This window comes from Pipistrellus hanaki (assembly GCF_964339955.1).
Source record: "Pipistrellus hanaki genome assembly, chromosome: 3".
Taxonomy (NCBI): domain Eukaryota; kingdom Metazoa; phylum Chordata; class Mammalia; order Chiroptera; family Vespertilionidae; genus Pipistrellus; species Pipistrellus hanaki.
Window position 1 is genome coordinate 75,279,234 of NC_140505.1, and position 26,852 is coordinate 75,306,085.

Sequence of the window (26,852 nt, forward strand, 5' to 3'; positions counted from 1 at the left end):
GATGCCCTTCCCCCCTGCCCCATGCATGAATTTCATGCATCGTGCCTCTAGTTTTTATTAAAAAAAAAAAAAAACAAAAACAGTCATCTGAGCAGTTCAATTTAATTTACTCAAACGGTTTTTTTTTCTAAATTAGTGACATTTGTTTTATAGTTCAAAGATCTGTGTATCTGTATGTTAATGTGTATTATAGTATTTTCTATCTCTGCATGGTATTGTCTTATTTTAAAAAGAGCTCTATTATATTGGCTTAAACAAGCATTTATATGAAAATTCTCAAAAATATAATAGAAACTAATGCAAGTGCTTTTCAGAATCATGTGATCTGGAAAAATATTTGATATTAAAGTTGGTTTTTTATTTTAGTTTGTATGAATAGGCATATCTCTAGAATCATCAGCATTAAATACTATTGTACTTTTGTTCTACCTGGATTTATTCAATAAGTTGATGATATATCTGTTGCAAGATCTATCAGCAAAAAACTTGGTTTGATGAAGTTTTCACAAGTAATCTAATCTTAATTGTTAGGATCAAGTAAATTAAATAAATGTAAATAGGATAAAAGGTTTTTAGGTGAACTCTTCAGCAATAATTATATTGTTAAAAGTTGTTTCCTAAATCTCTTTGGTAACCTGAAACTATAAAGTTTTGCTAGCTAAATTAAATGATGGATATTCATTGACTGTCTAGACTCGTGGTTAGCCGGATGCAGCTCTTTAGTCCCTTGAGTGTGGCCCTTCCACAAAATACCAAGGCCTGGACACGTCTATTTTGAACAAGTGGCATTAGAAGAAGTTTAAGTTTAAAAAATTTGGCTCTCAAAAGAAATTTCAATCGTTGTACTGTTGATATTTGGCTCTGTTGAGTAATTAGTTTGCAGACCACTGGTCTAGACCATTTCCAAATAAAACAGAATAATGAATCATTAATACTGAACATAGATTTATCTACTTTCTGTTTATTATAGAGGAACTAAAGATATTTGAGTCTGATATCATTATAATTACCTAGTTATTAATAACATAAAAGGAGCAAAGAGAAGACCAAGCATTATAGGCATGTCATTTGGGCAGCTTCGCCAGGACACTACAACTTCACAAATTCCAGGAATCCAATGGAGGGGAGATAGACACATGCCCTGTAAAGTTGGGGTGACATAAGGAAGGTACTTCTTTGTTAGTCACGCCTGAGAAAAGGTCATTGGGTAGAATAGGCATGGCCACTGCAAGGAATGTAATTTTGAAAAAATAAAGCTTTCTACCATATCTCACCCTCCTATAAGAGCCTCCAGAAAGCTTATTCCAGCAGCACATCAAGAACCACACTCCCACTAGTAACAGGGAAAGACCACCCATGCTTTTCTCCAATACCAGGTCCATTAGCAATCATGTCTTGTGCCACATTAAAAAGTGTGCTATGAGGAAACATATTTTTAGAAATTTTTAATTGTGTTTATAAATGTATAAACTTAAAAAAAATACTGGTATGACAGATAATACACAATTATTTACTTCTTAGTTTTCACTAGAAATTAAATTTTTTAAGGTTATGAATTCTGATATATGTAATTAAGGCAACAGAAATTAAAAATAATAGGAAAAAGAACTGTATACAAGAGAAATGGTGTTATGTTTTGGCTTTTAGAAAATGGTATGAGATATGAAGATGTGTTTTTGTTAAGGGAAATGAATTTTGTCCTGGTTATTGCTGAATGTATGTGCGTGTATAAAAGGGACACAGAAAGTTTTAGAAAGTTAATAAAAAAGGAATGTTGAAAAAGGAAATTTTATGTGTGGTGAAGCTGAATAAGATTGAAATTTAATCAAGTAAATAAATTAAAATATCACAAATAATATGATACAAAATCAGAGTCTGGTTCTCTGGGAAAAAGACTATTGGTCTGCTGCATGAAAACACAAAGCCACGATCCTGTGCTTTATCACAATAATTTTTGTTTCTATTGTCTCAATCAGGTCCTTGATTATTAAGAAAATTGAATCTCCTCAGTAGTAATAACTAAGTTTTGCTAACAATTATGTAAATTTCTTCAAAAATTTTCATTGCCACTTTGGTCAAATGGATAAGTAAGTATCACTTCATAATGACTTATGATCCTATTTAGTCAAATGTCCAAACTTCTTTATATATTTTGACAAACTTCCCCAAATTTAAATTATAAATAAGAGTATTGACTGAAGAACGACTTTGAGGTGTTCCAGAAGGGCCCCTGGCACACTTCAAAAAAGTCTGTTTTCTCTCCTTATCAAAGAGAAATGCTAAACAATTTTGGCTTATTTTGGTGTGTTGAAATTACATGAGAAACATTGTCAAATAAGAAAAAAAATAACATTGAGACTTCTTTATGTTGTATTTATATAAGTTTATGTTATAAATGTACTAAAAATACTTGTAAAATTGCTGAAAATCTGAAATGTCCTGACACAAAATATTCATTATCAAAATTGAGGGACATGCTAAACAGCTGAACCTCAGTATCAGATTGTGGCACATATGAATGAAGGCCATTATATTTTTGCATAAATGACCTCTTATTGCCAGACTTTTGCTATCCTAATGTCCTTGTAACATGGCAACACTCTGCTTCTGCATCATAGAAATTAAGATTTGTGACTGGAAATGACATTAATACTTGGGGCTACAGGAAAGCCAGGACAGCTGCATGATTCTTCCCAGCTCCCTGCATTTTTTCCAGTTTTCACATTCCTTCATCCACTGTAATTCATTTGGGCTGGACTTCGTTCAATTGCCACTTCATCTGGGTTAACAGTATATTCTTGTTGTGTGAATGTTTTCCTAGATGAGCTGAAGCTTTCCTTTGCCACAAGGCTAATGTCCTCACAGTGGCAAATAAACTATTAAACAATTAGAAAATGTGTTTTCCCACTTGGGGTGTACCTTTCAAAATCTCTAGTGAGTGGAGCACCCCACTTCACAGAGTAAAACATATGATGGACAATCTAAAAAACTTCTTGGAATTATCACTGGCCGTATCACCTTCAATTTTCAGGAAAGGTTGATAGAATTAATGTGAAAACTAGAATCAGGCAAACCACATTTAATTACACAAGATGGAATGGACAGATAAGAAGGGTCATAATTTTAGACATTTTACTTGAAATATTGCTAGTTTTTAAAATCTTATTTTCCAGGTAACAATTTTTTTCTGCTTACCCCTTTGTTATTTTTTCCCCCTCTAAATGATCCCTCCAGACTTTACAAACTCAATAATTGAGTAATTTTATTTTCATGGATATATATATTGCATATGTTTAATAGGAATCTGTTCTCTTTATAACAGGGTACAACTGGAAACTAGATATATTATGGGGCTTTGTTTGGAATGCCAAATTTGAGAGAGAAATGCCTAAGCTCATATATGACTAGAAAGCTTTAAGGAATTAAGATAGACTTTGAAAGCCAATAAAAACAGTGAATAAAAAAAGGTACCAGCTTGAAAAAAACAGTCTGGTACCTTGCTAACCGTGATTCACCATAGTCTTTCCAGATAAGGAATGAAAGTTGCTTGCTGGGATATGCAAGAAAGAAACTCAGGATATTTTGGGAACCCTGAGAAGAAAGGAATTAACCTAGAGTTATTGCAGGCAAAGTCTGATGGCTAGTATGAAGCTTGGCTTCTTAGCTTTGAGAGGACTTTAAAGTTCAATCTGAAGATTCCTTCCAAAAACGTCCAGCAAAGCCAATTTAAGAGTCTATGTGGTTGATTGCTATTCTTGGTGGACTTAAATCAGGCCAAGTTTATTGAAACTAGACTTACTTTGCAAATAAATTCATTTCCATTTTTGACAAAAAATGAGGGTCATTTTAGAGAGAAAATTATTCCAATAGAAACTATAATATACCTCTGTGGATATTAGGTTCTAGTGCTGTTTATTATCTTTTCAGTTAATTTTTTTTCTGCCTATAATCTAAACAGGGTCCTAAATTTTTATATTTTTCTTAAATATCTGGCTACAGTCCTCCAAATGAACATCTTCATTTTCCCATCCATTGACTCAGAATCATCGTAGACTAAAACTGCCTGCTTGTCAAGACCAGGCAAGCTAAGGTGGGACAAGTTGACATAGACTTCAGAGAAATCACAACAACTCTTCTATGTACAATCTTTGTTCCTGCTACAGAAAGGTCACCATAGACAATCCAACTTCAGACCAGGGAAATCTATCAGACTGTCACTCCTACCCTCATGCCATATGAAGATGATTTGAAACAGACAACTAGAAATCTTGATCACCTTGCCTTCAGGACTCAGAAAATAAGATTATAGTCTGCTCTAAACATGAAACTCTGTTTTTCTTTTGTTTCCATAGAGAGGCCTCTTACTAAATATCTGACTGCTTGCACCACAGGCTTACCCTTGGGAGCTTACTTGCATCACTGCCTCCTAAAATGAGACGTAACTGTTTACCTGAACTGAGCTTTTCTCAACTCTGAGTCTGGTTCAATGACATCTAGAACAATCTAGCAACCCAACTTCTGCAGTGTCAGACTTCCAGGAAGTTTCAGACAAAAGTCACCTTAAGATGTGCTTCTGTGCTATGCAGATTGTTTTGAGCTAAAGGCAATTTTGGCCACAGGCTCTGAAGAAACTCTGCCCCCAACGCTTCCGTGCCTAGAAGAATTTGAACTGGAGGACTTACCCATAAGAGATTTTCAGTGATAACCTTTCAACCCGCCTTCATGGCAGGGCAAACTTTTATTCACTAAACATCTGCTCTTTCTATCATTCTGCAATGACTCTTTGAATCCCTCAAGGCATATTTCCACATCCCTAGCTCAGGATGTCTTATATGCCTCAATCCCTTCCCATGTTAACCTCTTCTATATGTGGGGTCTCTGACTCTTCCACATAAGCAGGGTTCCCATTCACATGTATGAATTAAATTTGATTATTTCTCTTGCTAATATGCCTCATGTCTATTTGGTTATTAGACCAGCCAGAAGAGCCTTGCAGACAGAGGAAGGTTAGTTTGTCCCCCACATCAGTATTATAGGTCTGGCCTCAGGACGTGGCCTCTCTTGAGGAATCTGGCTTGGTTTGGTACTTTTGGACTGGACACAACCTGGCTTCTAGTTAGAAGCAATGTGTCCCAATTTTGAAATTCAGATTCATAACACGTGGGATGCATATTAATCTGTCTTCCTGTATACAGTCTTATGTTGGACACACAACTAATATACATGATTACAGAAGGAATAAAACCCCCATTGATTTGTACATTTCTAACTTGAAATGTATGTAATGTAATCTTGATGAATAAACCTCCCCTCTACCCAGAATACAACGCTGCTTAAATTGTTAACATGTTATAGGTGAATTGCTTAAATATTGAATTACCTAAGAACTATTTAAAAGAACAGATGAGGAAAACAGAACATCCTTACCAATTAGTAGAGCTTCTTTCTCTGATTTTAAGCCTTGACTTCTCTTCTCAATGTTGTTCTCTCGGTCTTGGTTGACCAATGCGACTGTCAACACATTGATTTCCTATAAAATAAAACAAAAATAGATATTTATGTAGATTCTGTGCATTTCAATAAAAGCACCAGGTTCCATAAACTCTAAAAAAGGAGGTCATCACTTGCATTTATAACTGTAGATCAATTTTTTATAAGTAATTGCTCTATTTGCCCAGTGGTAGAAAATAATTCTAAAACTTAGGCTCCTGGCTATAGCTCCCAGAAAACCAAGTTATTCTCTGAAAAAATGGCAATTTTGTGCAAATTATCTTAGGTTTTTGTCCATGTTCTGATTTAATTGTTACCAAAACTGATATTTGACTGTAGCTACTTTAATAAGTTTTATTTAAAATATGACAAATTTTCTAAAAAAAACCATACACAGGATGATTTATAATTCTATGCTAGTAAAGTGTGTGTGTGTGTGTGTGTGTGTGTGTGTGTGTGTGTAAACAGGGCCTGTTGGGAAAGTGAGATAGAGTTGTTAGGAGTGTTTAAGTTGAGTAGGAATATATCCTTATACACAACTGCAAACAGTAGATAAAGAAAATGTTGGGCAATTCTTTTATTTAGAAACTAAAAATGAAGAATTGTACAACAAACCAATAACACATGCAATATTGAGGCTTGGCTATTTATAGTTCTTTCTATAGCCTTTTTAATTTAAAATCAGAGAAGAAAAATTTACCTCATCTTTTCAGACTTGGTATTAGGACTCAAAATGGAGAGTGATTTAAAGATAAACTTAACAGAAAGTCAAGTTTAATTATCAAAGACCTGCATATATGGGGCAGTAGAATCATTAGGGTAGTTGATGCTGTTGGAGGGAAATTTCTTTCTGATACATAGGTCTCAAGGAAGAATTATCATATTGAGCAAAGAGTAAGGGATAATATTCTAATAGATAGTAGGGGACACAGGATAGGTAGGTAGGAACAAAGGACAACTTAGGAAGTCTGGGCAAATGGTTTGGCAGGTGTTACCAGGACTGGAACTGGCTATAGGATATTTAGCTAGTTACTACAAATTAACAAAATTGGCCAGGTAAAAGAATACAGAAGGTTGTTGGGGAAAATGTTGAGCATATAAAGAACACAGTCCCATCTGCAGGCATTCAAATAAGAAAGAAAAGGAAAAAAGTAACCCTCAGTGCATGCCAATAAAAATAGATCTATGATCTGACTTTAATTTATGATCTAATACTTTGTAAATCAGGGATAATCATAAATTACCAGGAAAGAAGGTAAAAATTGCAGTTACTAAAGCAACATTTGTTGAGCATGTTAGAGGCTTCTCTAAAGGTCACACTTAGCTGCTGAAGACTGAGTGATCAAGTCTGAGTGAAAGGTGAAGATAGGTAAGACGGGGGAATCAGTGCTGTAACAGGTCACAAGGAAGGTTTTGGTTGCCTAGAGGGTACCCACTGGGGCCTGAGGCTGGTTATCAGAATGTGCCCATGAGGACAGAGGTCAGAAAGTTAGGGGGAATGAGCTAAGGAAAGTCTGGAGCCAGTGGAACATACTAGTAAAAGGTCATTAGAGAAGAAAAATGTCTGGTAGCACATGATAAAACCTCAAATGGACAGTTGCCAAAACCCCTCATAGAAGGGACAGATGCACCATAATAGTCAACACTAAGGTAGCACATTCTCAAGGACATCAGATGACACAACCAGTTTATGCTTCATATTTAACTCTGGAATAAACATGGTTTGATTCTTAAGTGCTATCTTAAGAGTTTCATGTTCTCTACATAGGATGTTCTAACTTATCTATTGCAGTTAGTATTTGGGCAACACATTTTACTGGGACATTGGATCATGAGTTAGCAAGGCTTGACCCTTTCTTTAAAACTTCACTGTCCTTATTACTTCCTCCCACCCCAAATCTTGAGAAAGTGGACAGAACATGAGAATGGAAAAGTTTCATTATTAGAAATAAAAAAAAAATTATGAAGATTATTTTTTATTTATCACATTAAAATCCTTTTCTAATAGATCTAATATGCCCTGAAGAATGATATATCTACTAGATGTTTGAGAAAAGGTTCCAGATGCATAGAAACTGAAAACTGGACATAAATAAGAGTGGAAGGGCCTGGGAGGTAAAGGAGGTTCCTAAGAACAAATTGTCAATGGTGTGAAAATACACAGAGGGAAAGAACTTTGGGGCTGGGGTATCAAGAGTTTCCTTACAATGTGGTCAATAGGATTATGAAATAGTATTCTAAGGAAAGTGGTAAAAATATCATTCACTTACAGAGTGAGGAGCACTGCAGACTAGAAATGCATAATAGGCAACAGCTCTGCACTGGGAAGAAGAACGGACAAGATTATCTAATAAGTCTTCTCTCGTACCTTTGACTGTAATTTCTGTGACAACTAGAAGAAATCATTAAAGGGCTGGTAGAGGTTTTCAATAACTAGAAACTAGATTTCATGGCCATTTTTTTTTTATATACTTCTAAAAAAGTTAGCGACTTGAAATCAGAAATTTCCCCTGGAAAGTGTCCTTATCAATTACTTTGAGAAATTATTCTTTTAGAAAAACCCTCTTTTTTCAATAACTTACTGAGCTAGAATTGTACTTTGTTGTTGTTTTGTTTTTGTCTCTCTCTACCCACCCAAGCCCCCAAGAACCAAGAATAATGGTTTTCCGATTTTATGAAATCCACTCATTATTCCCTTCATTTCATTATTCCGGTGGCCTCCTTAACTTTGGTGCAGTTTGCTTTCTACTGCGAAGCTTCTTGAACATGTGGTATCTGCCCACTGTGTCTACTGCCTCATCACTTGAAATCTCAGTTTTCTCATCAGTCAGACCATAAAACTATCTTTTGAAAGATTTTCAGTGACTTCTGTATTTTCTCAGCCTTCTTACCATGTGATACTTGACATCATTGACATCAGCACCTCTTCCAGGGGTCCTCAAACTTTTTAAAGTGGGGGCCAGATCACGGTCCCTTGGAGAGCTGGAGGGCCGGACTATATGAACTACTAATTCCTACTGTAACACCTCGGCTGCGCTCACTGCCCAAAAAACCTGGCGAGCCGGATCAGACTCCTCTGCGGGCCGCATGTGGCCCGCGGGCCATAGTTTGAAGACCCCTGTAAATTAAACCATCTGCATTACTTGCTTCGTAAGATGTCCTGGTCTCTTTCTTCCTAAATATTTTTAGCCTTCACTGGCTTTTTCACTCCCTCTGCTGGCCCAACATACATGGAGAAGGTAGTTTTCTGCTTATGCTCTAACTTGCCCAAGTTCAGTCACCATCTTTTCTTCTCTTTTCTCTTTTATCAGAATTTTTTTTTCCCCATGGGTTTAATTATTATCACATTTAACTTTTTAAATATATATATATATATATATATATATATATATATATATATATATATATATTTTGATTTTACACAGAGAGGAATTGAGAGAGACAGAGAGTTAGAAACGTTGATGAGAGGGAAACATCGACCAGCTGCCTCTTGCACACCCCGCACTGGGGATGTGCCCGCAACCAAGGTATTATACATGCCCTTGACCGGAATCGAACCTGGGACCTTTCAGGCCAACGCTCTATCCACTGAGCCAAACTGGTCCTGGCACATTTAACTTTTTAACTGTGTCTTATCACCATCTGACCATTGGGCTTGTCTGTTTGAACCAATCACTGCCCAGTTCAAATTCAAAGTGAGAGGGGGTAGGAGAGGTAAACTTTAGCTGTGTCTTTTTTGCTAGGAACTGGCTGACCTTGGGCAAGCCCTCTCCTTCCTAGTTACACTGTTACACACAGTACAAACCCCCTATCTCTCAGAGGCATTTATTCCAAGCTGCTTGCAAGGATTACTTATCTCAGCACATTTCCTTTGTCACTCATGTAGCAGTTGATCATGTACATGGTTAGACAGAACTGACTTTCACTGGAAATTGTTCTTTTCAACAAAACCAGCAATTTTTTCAGGGCAGTCACAATACCTGACAAGGTGAAGCAGCATGGCCAAGTGGAACTGTGTTCTGATTCTGTTACTGTTCTTTATGTGTTTGATAACTTCAGGTAGGGCATCTCTTAACTCCCACTTATGTAAGACATGCATATAACCTATTCCTGTCTACTACCCAGGGCAACTGTGAGGACCAAATGTCAAATGTGAGATGGCGCTTTTGAAAATTGTAAGCATCTATGAATATATTGTGGCATCATTATTACCAATATTATATACAGCACTGACTGGATACATAACAGCTGTATAACACATACTTGGGGTACAGAATCCATGTAAAAATTATGAATTAAACTTTGACTGCGATCATATATATATGTAAAAGATTAACATGTAGAATGTCCCCTTGGGAGTTCAAAAGGGAGACTGGGAGTTTGATCACTCACTATGATGTGCACTGATCACCAGGGGGCAGCTAGAAGGCCCTTATTGGCCCTATTGACCACCAGCCAGGCCTACAGACCTTATCTGTGCACAAAATTTGTACATTGGGCCTCTAGTATAAAATATGTATGCAAAAATATACACACTAACTGTGGTAGTATTCAAATAGTACATATTTTCTATTTTCTACATGTTCTCTGGCAACACTGTTGTACTGCTATCCTTGTAATTTAAAAAGAAATAAGAAGCCAATGACATTCAGATGTCATTTTAAAGAGCTACATGTAAGCATAGAGTGTAGCTGACTACTTCATTGAATAACACCCTGAGCGACACTCCACTCCACATATACAGTAAATAAGGACACTACAAGGTGACTTCCTCTGTGGGTCTCCAAGGGCTACAGCTACTAGTGCAAGGTGAGTGGGACAGTTGTCGGGATCTGCATGGCGAGGCTCACCAGCTCACCTCCCACTCTGCCAACACCATCACACAGCTCTTCTCATTCGTCCTCTGCTTTCCTTGTTCCACAGCCCCATTTTGCTGTTTGCTTCTAAATCCTGCTCTGAAATAGTAAAGTCCACAAAAGCAGGGGCATTGTAGCCACAGTGAACATGCCAATCAGTTATTTCAATATCCTTTACTCATTTTTTTTTTTTTGGTCAAGATACCAAAAGCAATCCACCAAGTGATATGCCAGTCTCCACTAAGCCATTGCTCATAAGATTAGAAGTGTGGTTGGGAAGGAAGGAAATAGCAATACCTCTCACTCTCCTCTTCCAGAGCCGGTGACTAGCATGTAGCAGTTGCCCAGTGGCTGATAAATGAAGGAGTGACCCACAAAAAAATGTCTTGAAATAGTGAAGAAATGATGGACTTAAATCAGTCAAATGGTTTTAATGCCACTGATTTGCTATAATCTCATTTCCCTATTTTTATTTGCAGAAACAGATGATCTACAATGCCTTTGTGCTCTAAAATTCCATGCCTGCTCTGTTCCCTCTTTCCTAAGTTGGAGTTTCCTTTCAGAGTAAAGCAGCTATCTTGGTACAGACAATATGTACTTATCCCAGATTTCAATGCCAAAAATAAAATTAGAAAGGGAAGAGGAGGTAGAGGGAGAAGAACAATAAAAATGCAGATGAATGAGAAAAGGGTTGATGAGAATGAGGGATGAGTAAGTTTCAAAATTTTTTATGGTTTCAGGGAAAGTAAGTATTCACCAATCCCCAAGTGCAAACTGGATCTCAGGACTATTCTGTGGGTAAGAACTCCAAGGCCCCACTAGTACTAGTGGCTGAAGTGTGATCCCACTAGTGCGGAGGGTTGTGGGCTCCCGCCCATCTGAGCCCTTTTCCCAGAAGCCTTTGATGCTTAGGTCCTGCATGAGGGAAGCAAGAGGCCCAACAGGCTTCCACGTCAGAGAGACCATTTGAAAGTGGACGTGTGGGGCTCCTGCCCTCTGCCAAGAGTCAGCAACTCATCCCAACGAACCACATTCTACATGCTGAGATGTCCCACCCCGTTGGGGTTCAGCTGCTGGCCATGTGACAAATATTCTTAGATCACTCCAAACACTGTGTTTTCTTAGATTTCCAATTGCACAGGTTGAAATAGTTACAGGTCATAAAAAAAAATAAGCCTTTCAAGAAACAGTTGTGGTTTAGGGGCCAGAGATCCCAGAGGCAGCCGTTCTCCTGGCTGCCTTCCTTTCAGAGCATCCTTCGTTATATTTATCGAATAAATCTTACGTAGTGCTTATCCTGCACAAGTAGTATTAGAAGAACTTAACAATTATGAACTCATTTAATCCTCACCAGAGCTCTATGAGGTCAGAACTACTGCTTTCCCATCTTACAGATGAGGAAATTGAGACATACTGATGCTGAAGGTCACAAACTAGTAAAAAGCAGACTTCGGGCTTAACCAATGCTTTCTCAAAACAGATTCTTTCCTGTGCTAGGTCACCTCTCTTGACTGCACTCTGGGTACCTATAATCAATCCTTGTCAATTCAAAGTGCCAAGTGAGCACTGGGACCAAATCCCCTCCTGTCCTGACCATTCAGAAGCCAGCAGGGGTTCAGGCAGGACAGGTGAGCAGTTTGCACAGTTATGAATGCAAAGGGGAGTGAGGCAGGCAGCCAGGAGGGGCCTGGCTGTGGAACAGTGTTGGTGGGGATGGGGCCAGCTCTGTGCTGCTATTAGGTGGTGACAGTCTTCCTTTGTACAAATGTGACTTGTAATCATGGTCTTTCCAACAGGGAAGGGATTCCAGGGCAGAGAGCCAGGACAATGAAGAAGATGCAGCACACTGCTCTCCTGGTTGGGAAGGTGTCGGGGAGGAAAGCCAAGGTCAATGCAGCACTCCAAAGACCAAGTGTGGGCCATGTGCAGGGCGCAGGACTGACTGAGCAGGTGAGGAGGCTCAGGCAGAGGGCCCATGTGGTAATAAGGCTGAACCATTGAGGGGAAGGGAAGTACAAGGGGGTACAGAAGCCATTCTAAAGGAATAACAGACCAATTCTCTGTGTGTGAAGTAGATAGAAAAAAGGACAGTGAATTAAAAAAAAAAATTTAGAGAAGTCTGGATGACTAGCAGAATAATGATACCATAATCAAAGATCGTAAAGAATGAGAAGCACTGGCCCCGATATTTCAGAAATATAGGCTGTGAGGCCTTGGAAAGGCAGCAGGAAATACAGGGCAGCCTCAGGACATCTGGGCTGGGAGTCACTTTGCATTCCCTCTTCTGCTTCTCCCTGACTTGCCTGGTGCAATCTGCTGTTCCTGTCACGTTTAGCAGTGCCCCTGCCTGGACCATATGTGATGGCTCTGCCCCTATCATCTCTCTTCACAGGCACAATGTCCTCAGCACCTAGCACACTCTCCTGCACAGGCTCAATCTGCAACTGATACTTTCTGAAAGAACAGTAATTTTGGGGAATATTTATTGAATTATATCAAGTGACTCTGTTACTACACATAGAGGATAAGTTTCATAGGAAAAACAGACTGGCATCAGAGATTTGGTCAGTATTCTTGGCCTGTAGTGATTTATTAAAAGTTGGTAAGACCCTCGCCGGTTTGGCTAGGTGGATAGAACATCAGCCTGTAGGCTGAGGAGTCCCAGGTTGGATTCCAGTCAGGGGCACATGCCTGAGTTCGGGTTCGACCCCCAGTGGGGGGCGTGCAGGAGGCAGCCAATCAATAATTCCCTTTCATCATTGATGTTTGTATCTCTCTCTCCCTCTTCCTTCCTCTCTGAAATAAATAAAAATATATATTTTTTAAAAGTTGGTAAGGAATATATACAGTGGCTAGTGAAAAACAGTGCAATCACTTTGGGTATTTTACATCATTTTGGTCCCTAAAATGCATTTATAATTGTGTCATATTAAAGTAAAATAATTTCTTTACTATCTTAGATTAAAGAAGGTAAAATGTTAATTTTAAATTTGTATCTATTATTAATGCTTTCAATATGTGTTTAATTTAATATTAACTTTTTTGAAAACCATAATATAAGCTTGTAAACTTTTCCCTTTCCTTCCTTTTCCAAAATTTAAGACAATTCTTTATAGTTAACTTTAATTCTTAGTAATAACCTTTCTTAGTTTTCTTATTGCAAATTATATATATATATTCTCAATGTGGAAAATTTACAGAATATAAAAATAAAGTAAAAAATAACTGAAATTCTACTACCCGGATATAAGCACTATTACTATTTAAATATTTACCTTTTATACAGTTTAAAGTTGTTTGTATGGAAAGCAATACAATAATCAATAATAATATAAGAATAAACTCTGTTTTGCATATGCACAACTGTAAACTTACTTTTCCCCCACCTGTATTTCATATATACCTCTCCTCCCACATATGCATATATGACAGATACATATACTAATACATGTATGTATATGTGTACACACACGTGTACGTATATATTACTATTGTTTAGCTCCTTATTTGAAAAATGGGATGATTCCCATATATACTTTTAATCAGAGAACAAAGACTTTGATGAGTGATTTCAATTTGGTGATGTATCCCATTCAATATTAAGAGCATCACTGCTGCCTGGATCATAACTTAATGATGGGTAGCACCATTCTCACCACACTTAAACTGTGGTCTCAAGCTGTCAATTAAATGACTTTCTTTTGGCATAGTTCTGTGATAGCCGTGCTATATAAAATCCACCTTAGAATAAAAAAAAATTCCTTTGTATCCCAGTAACTCCATTCATGATTTAAAGTGTAGGTTGTAGTATTTTATGTTTAGTTGTATTATAAGCTGTAGATGTTACCCAAAGAAAAAAATACACTTGATCTTAAAAACATGTGTGTGTTTCTCACCACTGTGTAAAAATGTCACCCATACCGCTGTATCTATGCAAGTCCATTCCGTTCATAGCCTGCAAAAGTGCTGACATGAAAAATCTCCTCTACCAATAAAAATGAAGCAGCAAACAGAAGAAAATAAAGTGAAATACTTTTAAATGTATTTATGTGCATCCAGAATTAGTCGGTTTGATTTATCTTATATGATACTGACTCTATTGCTGGTGAAGATTAATTGTATTACGGTGCTCTTGGCATGTTATTTTCCCAGTCCATTTCTCAGTATGATGTTTCTTATTTTTCTCTGCTACACAGCACCCACTATCATAATTTTCACCTGCAGAGTTCACATTACTAATAGTAATATTAAAATTTAGGGTCTTTTTGACCTTTGTAGTGGTAAACTAGGTCATGAGAATAGATGGGATGTAGTCTGATAAATAAGAAAGAGAGGCATTTAATTATTAGTAAAGTCAAATTTCACAAGGTTTGCTGGGAATGCTATGAGATCTCAATAAATATTAAATATTCTCCCCTTCCCAACAAAGAAATCCAATTCTCTCTCCTTACTGCCTTCTTGCAGATGCTGTGCATGATCAGTGTCCCAAGAACTGTGTGTTCTGGATTGCCGATACAGGGTGCCTGATGGATGAGGAATTTGAGGTCCTAAGCATAAAATAGTATGACTATTGATAACAATGATCATACTAATAGATAGGCTTACTGGGTGTTTGGTAGATACCACGTCCTGGTACTTGTATGCATATTTTACAAATGAAAAAATTGAGGCACCAAGAAGCTTCCTAAGCTAACGTACCTAAAATGTGGTGGTTACAAGAAGGGGCCCAGGCAGTCAGACTCTGGAGCTATTAGTCTTTACTGCATGTGTCTGAGGGAGTCACAACTTTTTTACTTTGTTCAAGTCCCTGACCCCACCCAAGGCTTTTTCCTTACGGAGAGAACTGAAGCCAATCTTTGTGGAGTTTCCTTTTCAGTCATATGCTGCCTCTTCCGTGGGCTGTTGACCCATGAGGACAGTGACTGGGCTGTGACTGGATGTGCTCCCTATGTCCACGTGGACTTGGATGGATATAGTTAGGAGTGGCTCGCATCAGTCATGCATACTCTCCAAATGAATACGATTTCTTATGAACCGGAGCCTTAAAATTAGTAATTGCATATTTTTCTCCTTGGGTTAAGTAGCAACAAAGTTTAACATTGAGACTGAATAAGGTCTCAGTTCAGTATGATCTGGTTAGAATTTATTCAGCTCCACCACTCTTCATTCATTAAATATTTATTGAGCACCTACTATAGAATAGGCTAGACAACAAAATTCCAAAGTGATTAATAGCAGTTGCTGCTCTCAGAGAATATAAAAGTCTAGAGGACAGGTAGGCATGTAAAAAAGGTTAAAATACAGTGCGATAAAAGCTATGACAGGGTTGGCCTCAGATGCTATAGAAGCCCAGAGCAGCACCTCCCCTGGAATGGGATGGAGAGTGGCCAGCAGTTACTCCATAGCACCGGTGTCCTCTGGGAGCTTAGTAGCCAGACCTTCCCAATCTTAAACTCTAGGGTGGAGCCCAGCTATCTGTGTTTTAAGAAGCTCTCTGATTCTGTTCCTTAGTGAAGTTTGAGAAGTATTGCCTTTGAAAATGTAAGACTCACAAGTACATAACAATTAGTCAAGAACACATACATCAAATTAAAATGTGTAAAATAAGGAAGTTGGATGAGGTGGCCTCTATCACCTCTATTCTAACTTTCATAATCTACAGGATAAATGCACATGACTTTAAGTGAACTGGGATGAAATGTGCTTATCTTCAAGATTCCCTGCAGATCATATATGGGAGTGTTTACATCACTTACCTAACCAGGCCAAACATACTCGCAGAGCTGTTTGAAGCTGCTAGAAATTCAATGTCAATTCATCATCAAGCTAATGTGTTGAAAGTGTACCCATCTGCATAGGCTTATCACTGTGAGAGATTCTATAAGGCACACATACACAACACCTCCCCAGGGCTCTTAGATCTGAGCTGAGGATAGACCCATCATAACTGGGCTGTTCAGAATGTCTGCAATGATGAAGAATACTGTGGGAAAATGAGGCGATGGTAATTGTTTGGGCTGATCTTAGAATAAGGCCCCAAGAAATAGGAATTGAGCTGGGCTTCAAAACGGGTGGAATTTGCATTGCAGGCAAAAAGGAGGACATGATAGATGGGAAGTGGAATTATCAATAAAAAATCTAATTACTTAGAATTTTTAATGAATGGTGCAGTTAGCTGAATTCGACCTGTTGACTAAAGCCATTTATTCAACATAACCAGGCCAACAGTTATTCTGTTCTTACCAAGGGGGACAATTTGAATACTGTTATATAAAATAGCCAGGAACAATATGTCAGCTCCCGGCTGGGAGATGCACTGTGCCCGTGTTCCTGGGCATGTGTGTGTGAGTGTAGCCAGGGAGTGGGGGTTACACCTACCCAATTCGGGGGTTCACACAGCCTGCACCGGTAGACCTTCCTCTCAGTTTCAAGCCATCACTCTCAAAGCTGGCATGCAAAGAAATTGCCTGTGAAAATTAGATTCTGAAAGTCTCATAAACATAAGTGCTCATCAGCACACACTAAACAGCCTGGAAATTGCCCAAAGAAAGCCACTCTGTAATCTCATGGGGAAGCTGACACAACAGACACAATAGCGATGCTGAGCATCACAGCCACAAATCTCCTCCGGGAGGCCAGTGCCAGGGTTGGGAAGTCTGAGGCATGTCGAATCTTCTTGATAACAAATAATCAAATGGACAGAAATCTGGAAGTAGCTATTAATCGTACCGACACTGGTCAGCCTTCCCATGGGAACCTGCAGCATTCCGGAGCAGGACTTCCGGAGATGGCTAAGGACTCTCATATGTCCACATAGCCGCGGCCCAGGCAGAGGGCGGCCGCCCTGGCTCTGACACTGGCACAGCTCAGAACTGCAGACCCACTTCTTCAGGAAAACTCTACAGTCTCTCTAGAACAAGCATGTCCAACTCAAAGGCTATCACGGGCCAAATAAACAAGGTTTAAGTTTATGTGGGCTAAAAAAAAACACAATAGCTTCAATTTTCATAGAAACATTGGTTTATTTAGAAAAATATAGTATAAAAAAAGAACAAAAGCAATGATGAAATTAATGTTTTCTTCCTGACACTTGGCATCCATTCTCTCCTATTATCTTTCCTACTTCAGGGGAAATCTTATTCGCAGTGTTTACTTTCAAAACTGACCCATGGTGAATGTCAGTAATTCTGGATCTGACAGGAGAGTTTGACATGCTTGCTCTAGAAAGAACAGAAGACATGCAGGCCTTTTGCTTTTGAGAACAACTTTTCTTCAGTTTTACTTTTCCTCTGTGTGAATTAGAAACACAGGGAGGGGACTTACACCGAGGTGTGGTTTGCTGAAGTTCTGAGGTTTCGTGGTGATGTCCTAAATAAGATTTAAGTGTGAGGACATCAACTTTCTTGGAGGTTTGATTACAATGCCACTACAGGCGACTGCAAACAAGCATGGTGTCTGGTGCCAGGGTGAGTGGCGGGGCTGGTTTCTGATCTCCAATCTTGGTGTCCCCCTGGGCCCGGTGGGCAGGGAGGTGAAGCTGGCGGTCCCATGGAGAGGCGGCCCCAGCAGAGCTGGGAAGACTTTTGAGGCTGAGTGATTAGAACACCTTCCACTTTACTGTGGGTGTTTGAATATATTTATCTTGAAGCCCAACCTTTGTAGTTTGCCTCAGGAAGCCTACTCATATTTTATTTGAGGATTGACACCTGAGCTTTTAGCTTCGCATTTGAGAACCTTACTTTTGGCTCAAGTTTGCACTATGAGTTTACATTGCGGCGGGCGATTTCCCTAGGAGAGTGGCCAGGGTGCAGGGATGGTGAAAACCTTCGCTCCTTGCTCTGCTAGGGTTGACCTGGAAGTGTTGGCAGGCCCAGCAGGGGAGCAAGCCTGGAAACTCTTCCTGCAGCAACCTAGCCTGCCCTCACTCACCCCTTTTCTTTTTTCTCACCTTCCCACCTGCTTTTCTGCTTTGTCATCTTCCTACACATTCCCTCAAAGAAATGCCACAGTTCAGTGTGTTATGTGGCAACATGATGGATGAGGTCCGGTGACGAGCAGTGTGTGGAAACCGCCTGCCCTTTGCAGCATTGCCAAGAGCCGGGCGCTGAGCTGAGCCCCTGAGGAAGGCCCGGGGCACAGCGGGTGAGTGAAGCAAGGCAGGGCCAGTCCTGGCTGATGCATTTCATACCTCTCCCCTCCCGGGCTCCCCTGTGGTCAGCAGAAACCAGGAGTGGGGAGTCACTGCAGAATGTTTAATATTGTAAACGACAGCCACCACCATCCAGAAAGCCCTATGGCTCCTGAGCCAAGTATCAAGAGCAGGTTCACCTGCTGGTGAGTCTTCCTTCCTTACTGTTTTCTAATCTTTAATCCTCCTGACACATCTGACACTGCCCTACTGTCTTCCAGAGGCACGAGGAGAAAATTCTGCTTCTGTCCACCTTTTGGGTTCCTGGCTTTTTAAATAAATGCCCCTAAACTTCTTTCCTGTGCAATTTTGATCAACATACCGGGCAGTGCTAAGCTGTATCTCTTGGGAGGCAGGAATACTGTGACTGAGACTTCTAGGTTTATTTGACTTTAAAATTATTCCTTGCACTCAAGGCACATCTGTATGTTTATGTATGCCTCTCTTGTTGATGCTTTAGAGCTTGCATGCATTTTCTTGGCCATATTAGAAATAAAACCTTAATGTTCCATTTGGGGCTAGAACTCATTTTGTTCTTTTGCTTGCTAACTCTTCTCAATTTCATGTATTCTCTTGAGAGGGTAGACAAGCCCCATGGGGGTTATGGTGGCCTGGGTCCCTGAGCCTTGGTCTGGGATCCCACAGGGCACAGGCTCCACAATCCCCAGACCAACAAGACGACAGCACAAAACCCTAACCGGCACATCTCAGCACAGATCTAAATTATTTACCAAGCATATACAATTTTCCATTTTCTTCCGAATTCTAATATTCTTGGGAGTTATTTTCCCATCCCGTGGAGGAACTCAGAATCCTCTCTGTGTAGAACTACCCCAGACATTATTATTGGCTGTTTAGTTCATCACTTACCAGGGAGGGGCTGAGCTTGGATCTTTTAAAAGAAGCAGTGGATCTCCCTCTATCTCTAAATCCAAATCCAGTGAAAGGGCTTCTACATTTAAAAAGTGCTTAAGCTGAAACCGGTTTGGCTCAGTGGAAAGAGCGTCGGTCTGTGGACTGAAAGGTCCAGGTTCGATTCCAGTCAAGGGCATGTACATTGGTTGCAGGCACATACCCAGTATGGGGTGTGCAAGAGGCAACTGATCAATGTTTCTCTCTCATCGACGTTTCTAGCTCTCTATCCCTCTCTCCTCCTCTCTGTAAAAAATCAATAAAATATATAAAAAGTGCTTAAATGCCCGGCTGGTGTGACTCAGTGGTTGAGTATTGACTTATGAACCAGGAGGTCACAGTTTGATTCCCAGTCGGGACATGTGCCCGGGTTGTGGGCTCAACCCCCCAGTGTGGGACTTGCAGGAGGCAGCTGATCAATGATTCTCATCATTGATATTTCTCTCTTTCTCTCACTCTCCCTCTAAAATCAATATATATAGTGTTTAAATGATGAATGAATTAACTAATACATTGTTAAAGAATATTCATTGCATACCATCTGTGACAGAAAAAACAAATAATATTTTAAGTCCCATGGAAGGGACTGATTAAGCAAACTGCAGCACATCTGTGGCATGAAGTATTAGGCACTCATTAAAAATCATATTAAGAAAACATTTAATAGCATGGGAAAATGCTCATGACTTATTAGGGAAAAGGTCTAGGCTGTAAAACTTCCATATGATATGCAGTAAATTTGGTAAAAATATATACATATGTGCACAAAGACAAAGATGAAGGACATACAAAGAAATAGAAGCACTGATTTTTAAGTGGTGAGACTGCAGATGTTATATATATATATATATATTATTTTTTTCCCTGCACTTTCCAAATATTTCACCCCCAACATGGTACTGCGTTTGCTTCTGCATCAGGTAGGATTATCATGGGCCGTGTGTGTGTGTGTGTGTGTGTGTGTGTGTGTGTGTGTGTGGGCGGGGGGGGTGGGTAGTACAGTCTGCAAAATGGAACACGCGCGTCTCAGACCTTGGCTGCAGCCCTATGGGTGCCAGGTGCCTGCAGACCATCTCCCTGGAGCTGGCATTTGTGTCTCCTGCTTTTCTTAAACCTGGCCTCGGGGAAGAAGGTATTTTCACTTCTTTAAACCCAACCTGTCAGCTTTGCTAAACATGCGCTCATCCTGTTACATGCTCCAAATTCACTAATGGCAAACAGGCCTTACCAACTCCTGTGCTGACACTAAGGGCAGACGGCAGCCCCAGGTTCCAGCTGTGGAAACACACTGTCAGCAGGCAGACAGGCAGGCTGCTGGTAAGGAAACTTCTCCTGAGTGTTTACTGGAAGCGAGAGCACTAACCATGAAGCCAGCCCCCACCTCTGCTTCAAGCAGCTCCCTGGCTTCCTGCGGGAAAGTGGAGCACTAGCAGGGTCTCCCCTAGTCATCAGCCTTTTCAAGGGTGCTGGGCTGGGGTGTGAGTGGGTTTTTCCCATGGGATTATGGACTCACAGCAGAAAACTTGGTTAACCAGCCGGAAAAGCCCAGCTGGAGGGGGCAGATTTAGAGGGTGGAGGTGGGGAAGGAAACATCAGTGGCAAAAAGCAATAATTTACAGGAGCTGCAACTTGAGAAAAAGGCCAAGTTCGAGGTGTGAGCATTTAATATGGGAACAGGGTCTTATATCACAGGGTAAAGGAATATTAGTCCATGAAAAGTCTGCCTTACTGATTTCAGATATGCATAGAGCAAGGGTAACCTCAGCCATTCACAGACAGGAATCCATCCTTCCCTGAAGGAAGACACAGTGGCTTTTCAGAGGGTCGTACACCCAATATACCCGCACATTTCACCCAACTCCCGAGACTCTCCTGTCCATAGAGCCAGTCCTTCCAGTAAAGGTCTGCCTGCAGAGAGTTTTTGGAAACATGCGAACAAGCCCGTTATTCCCATGCATAACTGACAGGGACAGTGAGTCCCGATGGAACGAAACAGTGGACAGTTTTGGCTAGGACAGTGAGGCACGTCTGTGGAGCCCTGCACCAGGCACGCAGAAGGCTGGAGCGATAGCAATAGCTAGCATGCACTTCCCATATTGCCCTGCACCCAACGCTCACATCCACCCTCTGAGGCAGGTGTGAGTATGACTTCATCTTAGAAAAGAAAAAATGTTGGTCAGTGTATCGCCCAGGGTCACCCAGACAGTAACCTGCAGAGCCAGGACTGAAGCCAGGCCACCTAGCTCTCAGATCCGTTTTTGAACCTACACGCTGCCCTCTTCTTCAATGGACACTTGTTGATTTACTGAGCACAGCGGTAGGCAGGCTGTGCGGGGACACAGACTGAAGGACTCTGTGCGGGCATGGACAGAGGGTGATGGTGAGAAGAAAGACAGGAGGGGCTGGAGGCACCATGTCACTGCAGTCCCACACCACAGTGTCTGCCCGCTCGTCCTCGGCCCTCTGTCCTGCTCCCTGCTCCCCTGACAGAGCCTGTGGGCTCGGGAGCAGCAGGTGTGAATCCTGATGGAAGGTGCTCCTTCCAGTCTCCTCTGCTCCTCTTACAGTTCAAGGTCAGGTCTCCCAAGAGCAGGGGGCAGGTGGCTACCGGAGGAAAGGACAGAGCCTGAGTGGCCTTTGCCCTTTGAGGATGTGGTCCTATTTCCCTATCTCACCTTGTTTAATTCATATGTGTTCTTAGTTCATGTGCTTCCCTGCCTAAAGCAGTGATTTTCAACCTTTTTCATCCCATGGCACACATAAACTAATTACTAAAATTCTGCAGCACACTAAAAAAAAAGATATGTTTTGCAAATATGCCAAAAATAGCTGTAATCTTGATTCATTCACAGCGGATGGGCTATTGTGTTGGCTGTTGTCTTTTATTTGTTTTTGTTTTTGTTTTGTTTTTTACAATCTAAGGGAAAAGAGGTCAGTGCCCCTGACTAAAAAGCCAGGTATTGAATATTTTAAAAATCCTCGCTGCACACCAGTTGTAAATTGCTGGCCTAAAGGATGAAAGTCACGTTTGAAATTGGCACTTGTAAGTTCTGCCACACACACCAATAATGCGTGGTGACCGGAGCTTGCTGCTGCTGCGTGCTAAAGCTGACATCTTTATTCCGCCAGATTTAAAGACAACTCTTATGGAAGCAACGTGACAAACTGAGTCTTTTCTCTTTTGTATGTCTATTGTGGGGCGAAAAGGGTGTTTACTTGACAGTGGTCACCTTCCTCATCACAGATTAACCCTCTTTACAGGCTGCAAATGATTTCCCTGACCGCAGTGAGTGAGCCTGAACTGTCTGTCATGTACAGAGTGTGGGGTGGCAGCTCTCCTGCAGCAGAAACAGGGCGAAAGGAGAGAAAATTCACGGGCATCCCTTAGACCAGACTGGCCTGTACACTGAAGGCTGAGGCTGCCTCTTTACTTGATTCCTCATTTTGTTCCTACATCCCTCGTGTCCTCTCCCTTCTCCTCCACTTTTCCACCAAACATACACAGTAGGATCACAGATGGAGGTGCCGCTGGGAGGAAGGTCACCAAAAAAGATGCCAGATGGGGACTTTATCTTTTCTTAAGATTTTGATATCCGTTATGCATAATTGCCAGGGACCAGGCTACTCATTCAGTACTTCTGGGGATTGGAAGACTGCTCAGTGATGGAGAAGAAGCAACACACAGCTTTGCTTCTAACGAAAGAAAATTGGATCTGGAATAACTGAACTCTCTAAGGGAACTGTGATAAAGGCTAGTTTTAAACTTGGGTCCACTTAAAAAAGTTGAACTTCCCACTGTCATTTAATACATCCTGTTCCACATGCAAAGAAAACCCTGTGTGAAATCAGCGAGTGCAGTCCTCTTGGCGAGCAAGGCCTCTGAGGCTGATCTCACAGGTTTATAGTCTTCCCAGAAAGCTTTTCTTATGGGCACGGGCTTCCAGAAGATCTGTCATGTGGGGACAAAGGTGGGCCTTCTGAGGGTGCCTCTGTTTGGGGACCTCAAGAACCCCTAGCAAGATGGTCAGATACTGTGGTTGCTCAATAACATGTAGAAACAGCAGAAAAACAATAGTAACCAACCAAATCTTGGTAGCTGGCATCCTGTAAGCTTCCCAATTCTCAGATTAAGACAAAGGGTTGTTTGTAAATTGCAGGACTCAACGTATCATCTGGAGGCTCCCTCCAGGACAACTAATGGATTCCACAAGTGAGCATCTGCCACGCTGATGTTCTGAATGCCAGCCACTCTGTGAGTCTGAAGCTGCCTACCAGACTTCATGGCACAGATATTAATATACTGAATGCCTCGGAAACAAATATGAAAGAAGCACTGAGATTTATGGGCATGTTAATTGCAGCATTATTTATAATTGTTAAAAAAATGGGAAGTTAAATGCCTAACACATAAGTGTGTAGTTCTATTATTTTATATCTATATTATTTAGCTATTAAGAATCATGTCTTCCAGGAACATTTGGTGACAAGAAAAAAAACAAACACTTATGATATAATGAGAAATCAAAAAGGTACAAATTTGAAGACAACAGTAATATTTATTTATTCATTTATGTATGGCTTTTCCCTCTGGTCATATACATGCACATGGCAGAAACAAACTAAAATAAAATATTCATAGTGGTTATCTTTGAGTAATGAGAAACTAAATTACTTTTCTTTATCTCTATGTTTTTCTGTAATTTTTTAGTTTCATACAAAGCTTACCTTTCTACTTGTATAATAGTATAGTTTTTAAAAACCAATTGTCAATTTTCACAAGAATACCCAGCTATACTAGCACCAATCTACTGTGTAATTATTATTAATAAATGATAATATAGTGAATCCCTATTCTCATAGGTGAATAATTTTACACACAAAAAACATCTATTTGTATCAGTCAATAACCTCTGGACCAGAGGCTTTAAGCCTTTAAGATCTGCATTAAAATGTATCTTGTCAAAGTACTGCCTACTATCTTATATAATAATAGAGAAATATGCAAATTATCTTGGATGCCTTCATATCATGACCATTCAGCAGGGTGGGCAAGGCTGTGGGACCTCGGGGTGGGACTCCGGGTCTCATGTGATTTGTCCCTCCCAGGCAGACACCTCTGCAGCCAAATCCCGGCACAGACCCAGGGTTTACTAAGTTTACTGGAGCTGCTTCCCACATCCCTACCCCCCTACCCCAGGACCATGCTGCCCACAACAGGGTGTGCTGGCAGCCTCCTGACAGGCAGGTGACCAGGGAGAGCTGAGTGGAGCAGGGTTGGCTGGAGCCAAGTTCCTGGGATCTGAGGAGAGAGCCTGACAGAAACTCAGACTGCAAAGAGCGAAGAGGAAGTGGCCAAGGGGAGCTCTTCCAATCCCCCTGCATGGACACCCTACCTCAGCCCCCACACCTGTGGGGGGCCAGGGAGGCTGACTGGATGGGGAGAAGACCCAGCCTTTGGGGTAGCTGCAGCCCACACCTCTGACTCCCAATCTCTTCCCCAGCCACTCCCACCAGGGGCACCCACAACAATAGCACGCCAGTGACGACCCATCAGCGCCCTTGGGTCCCGAGGCCCTCCACTGTCGAATCACCTCTATTAGGGTCTGGCAAGCCTCTCCTCCCTACAACTCCAGACCTGGGTGGAGACAGGCCCGAGTGGCCCCCCAGGGTCAGACCCATCCCCCCTGACAGCAGCGGTGCCATCTCTGCAGCAGAAGCACACTGAAGCTTGCTGGGGACCGCAGCTAAATCCTCTTAGCCCAGCAGGCCCCACCCTGGCCCGGCCCCCACCCCACTCCAGGAGATCAGAGCCCCACCCTGAGCATGTACAGCTATAAAAATGCCAAGTACAAATTAAAGAATGGTGCCAAATAGGGAGGTTTGACAGTTACTCCCCCTTTGGCCTGGCCTCCCTCCTAGCACCCCCCCTCCCCCAGCCAGTGCCTCCAGGAATGACCACCTACATGTCTGCTGGCCAGAGCCTGCCTCTCTGAGTCCTGTGGAACCCTCTGCAAAGCTTCAATAGCTACAGTCCCAGGAAACAATCATGCCCTCCTCCCTCAATCAGCACCTGCTTCCTTCAAGGGTACAGATGGGCTTAAAAATAACAATCCCTTCCCATCTAGACATCACTTACTTGATGAAACACTTCTAGGTTTATTAGCTCAGAACCTCCTCATGACAACCCAGTGAGGTAGGTGGAGAAGAGATTACAATTCCCATGGTATATGGGTGTGTATTCAGAAATGAAGCTCAGAGAGGAAAAGTGTCAAGCCCAGTGGTTCCCAAGGTGCAGCACATGTCCCATGGGGGTGTGGGGAGAGGGGCAATTTGATTTTAAGTGGGAGCAATTCTAGAATGAGTTAACAATTAATTTTTGCATTTCTTATGGTTCTAGGGGGTCTCATCTACAGTGTATCCTATATAATAAAAGGCTAATATGCAAATGACTGAATGGTGAAATGACTGGTCACTGTGATGCACACTGACTACCAGGGGCAGACACTCAATGCAAGAACTGCCCCCTGGTGGTCAGTGGACTCCCACAGGGGGAGCACCGCTCAGCCAGAAGCCAGGCTCACAGCTGGTGAGCACAGCGGCAGTGGTGGGAGCCTCTCCCGCCTCTGTGATAATGCTAAGGATGTCTGACTGACAGCTTAGTGAGCCTAAGCCATCAGTCGGACATCCCTTCAGAGCTTTCAGACTGTGAGAGGGTGCAGGCCAGGCTGAGGGACCCCCTCTCAAGTGCACAAATTTTGTGCACCAGGCCTCTAATATTAAATACTGTTGATATTGATACCAGAGAAGGTCACTGATGCTTGTTGAGTACATGCCCTGGGCCAGGTGTTTATCTATGTGCATTCATTTAACACACTTAAGGATGAGAAAGGTGAAATTCAAAAAGGATCAAATAACTTGCCATGGTTATAAGGCTACTTAGTGATCAAAATAGATTTAAACCTTCTCCTCTCAGTCTGGTGTGAAAACCTTATCTTCTTCAACCACCATGGGGCTGTTGGAAACTTCAGATGACACTGAGACTTCATTTCAGACATTTAAAAATGTCCTCACAAAATACTTTGCTAGCATCCCCAATGCGAGGCCCAAATAAGTGATTTTTGTTTCTTTTTTTTCTAATAACCCTAGAGGAGGTGCTAGGGAAACTGTGCAAAGGAGAGAAACATTACAGACAAGAAAGAGGACATGTGAACAATTCACCTACTGGGGACCCCTGAGAAAACAGGTTGTAAATGTAGCTTGGGGCTCTGCAGCGGAGACTAGCAGGTGCTGCTAGTTCTGTGGCTCCACAAACATCTCACCTGCCATTGGTCAAGGTGCTGCTCCTCCCATCTCTCAGCAGTCAGGTCTCTGGGTTGGTTGCAAAGCCCACATCATGGACCCAACAC

The 26,852-nt window shown here is 41.3% G+C and overlaps 1 protein-coding gene across 9 annotated transcripts in view; it reads right to left on the reverse strand.

Annotated features, from left to right (window-relative positions):
* The window catches only part of ENOX1 (ecto-NOX disulfide-thiol exchanger 1), a 559,063-nt gene that overhangs the window by 25,096 nt on the left and 507,115 nt on the right, over positions 1-26,852 (reverse strand). For all 9 annotated transcript variants that reach the window (XM_084876551.1, XM_084876549.1, XM_084876547.1 and 6 more), the window contains one exon: positions 5,428-5,530. In XM_084876551.1, the coding sequence (XP_084732677.1) occupies positions 5,428-5,530 (103 nt within the window). The remainder of the gene's footprint in view (positions 1-5,427; positions 5,531-26,852) is intronic.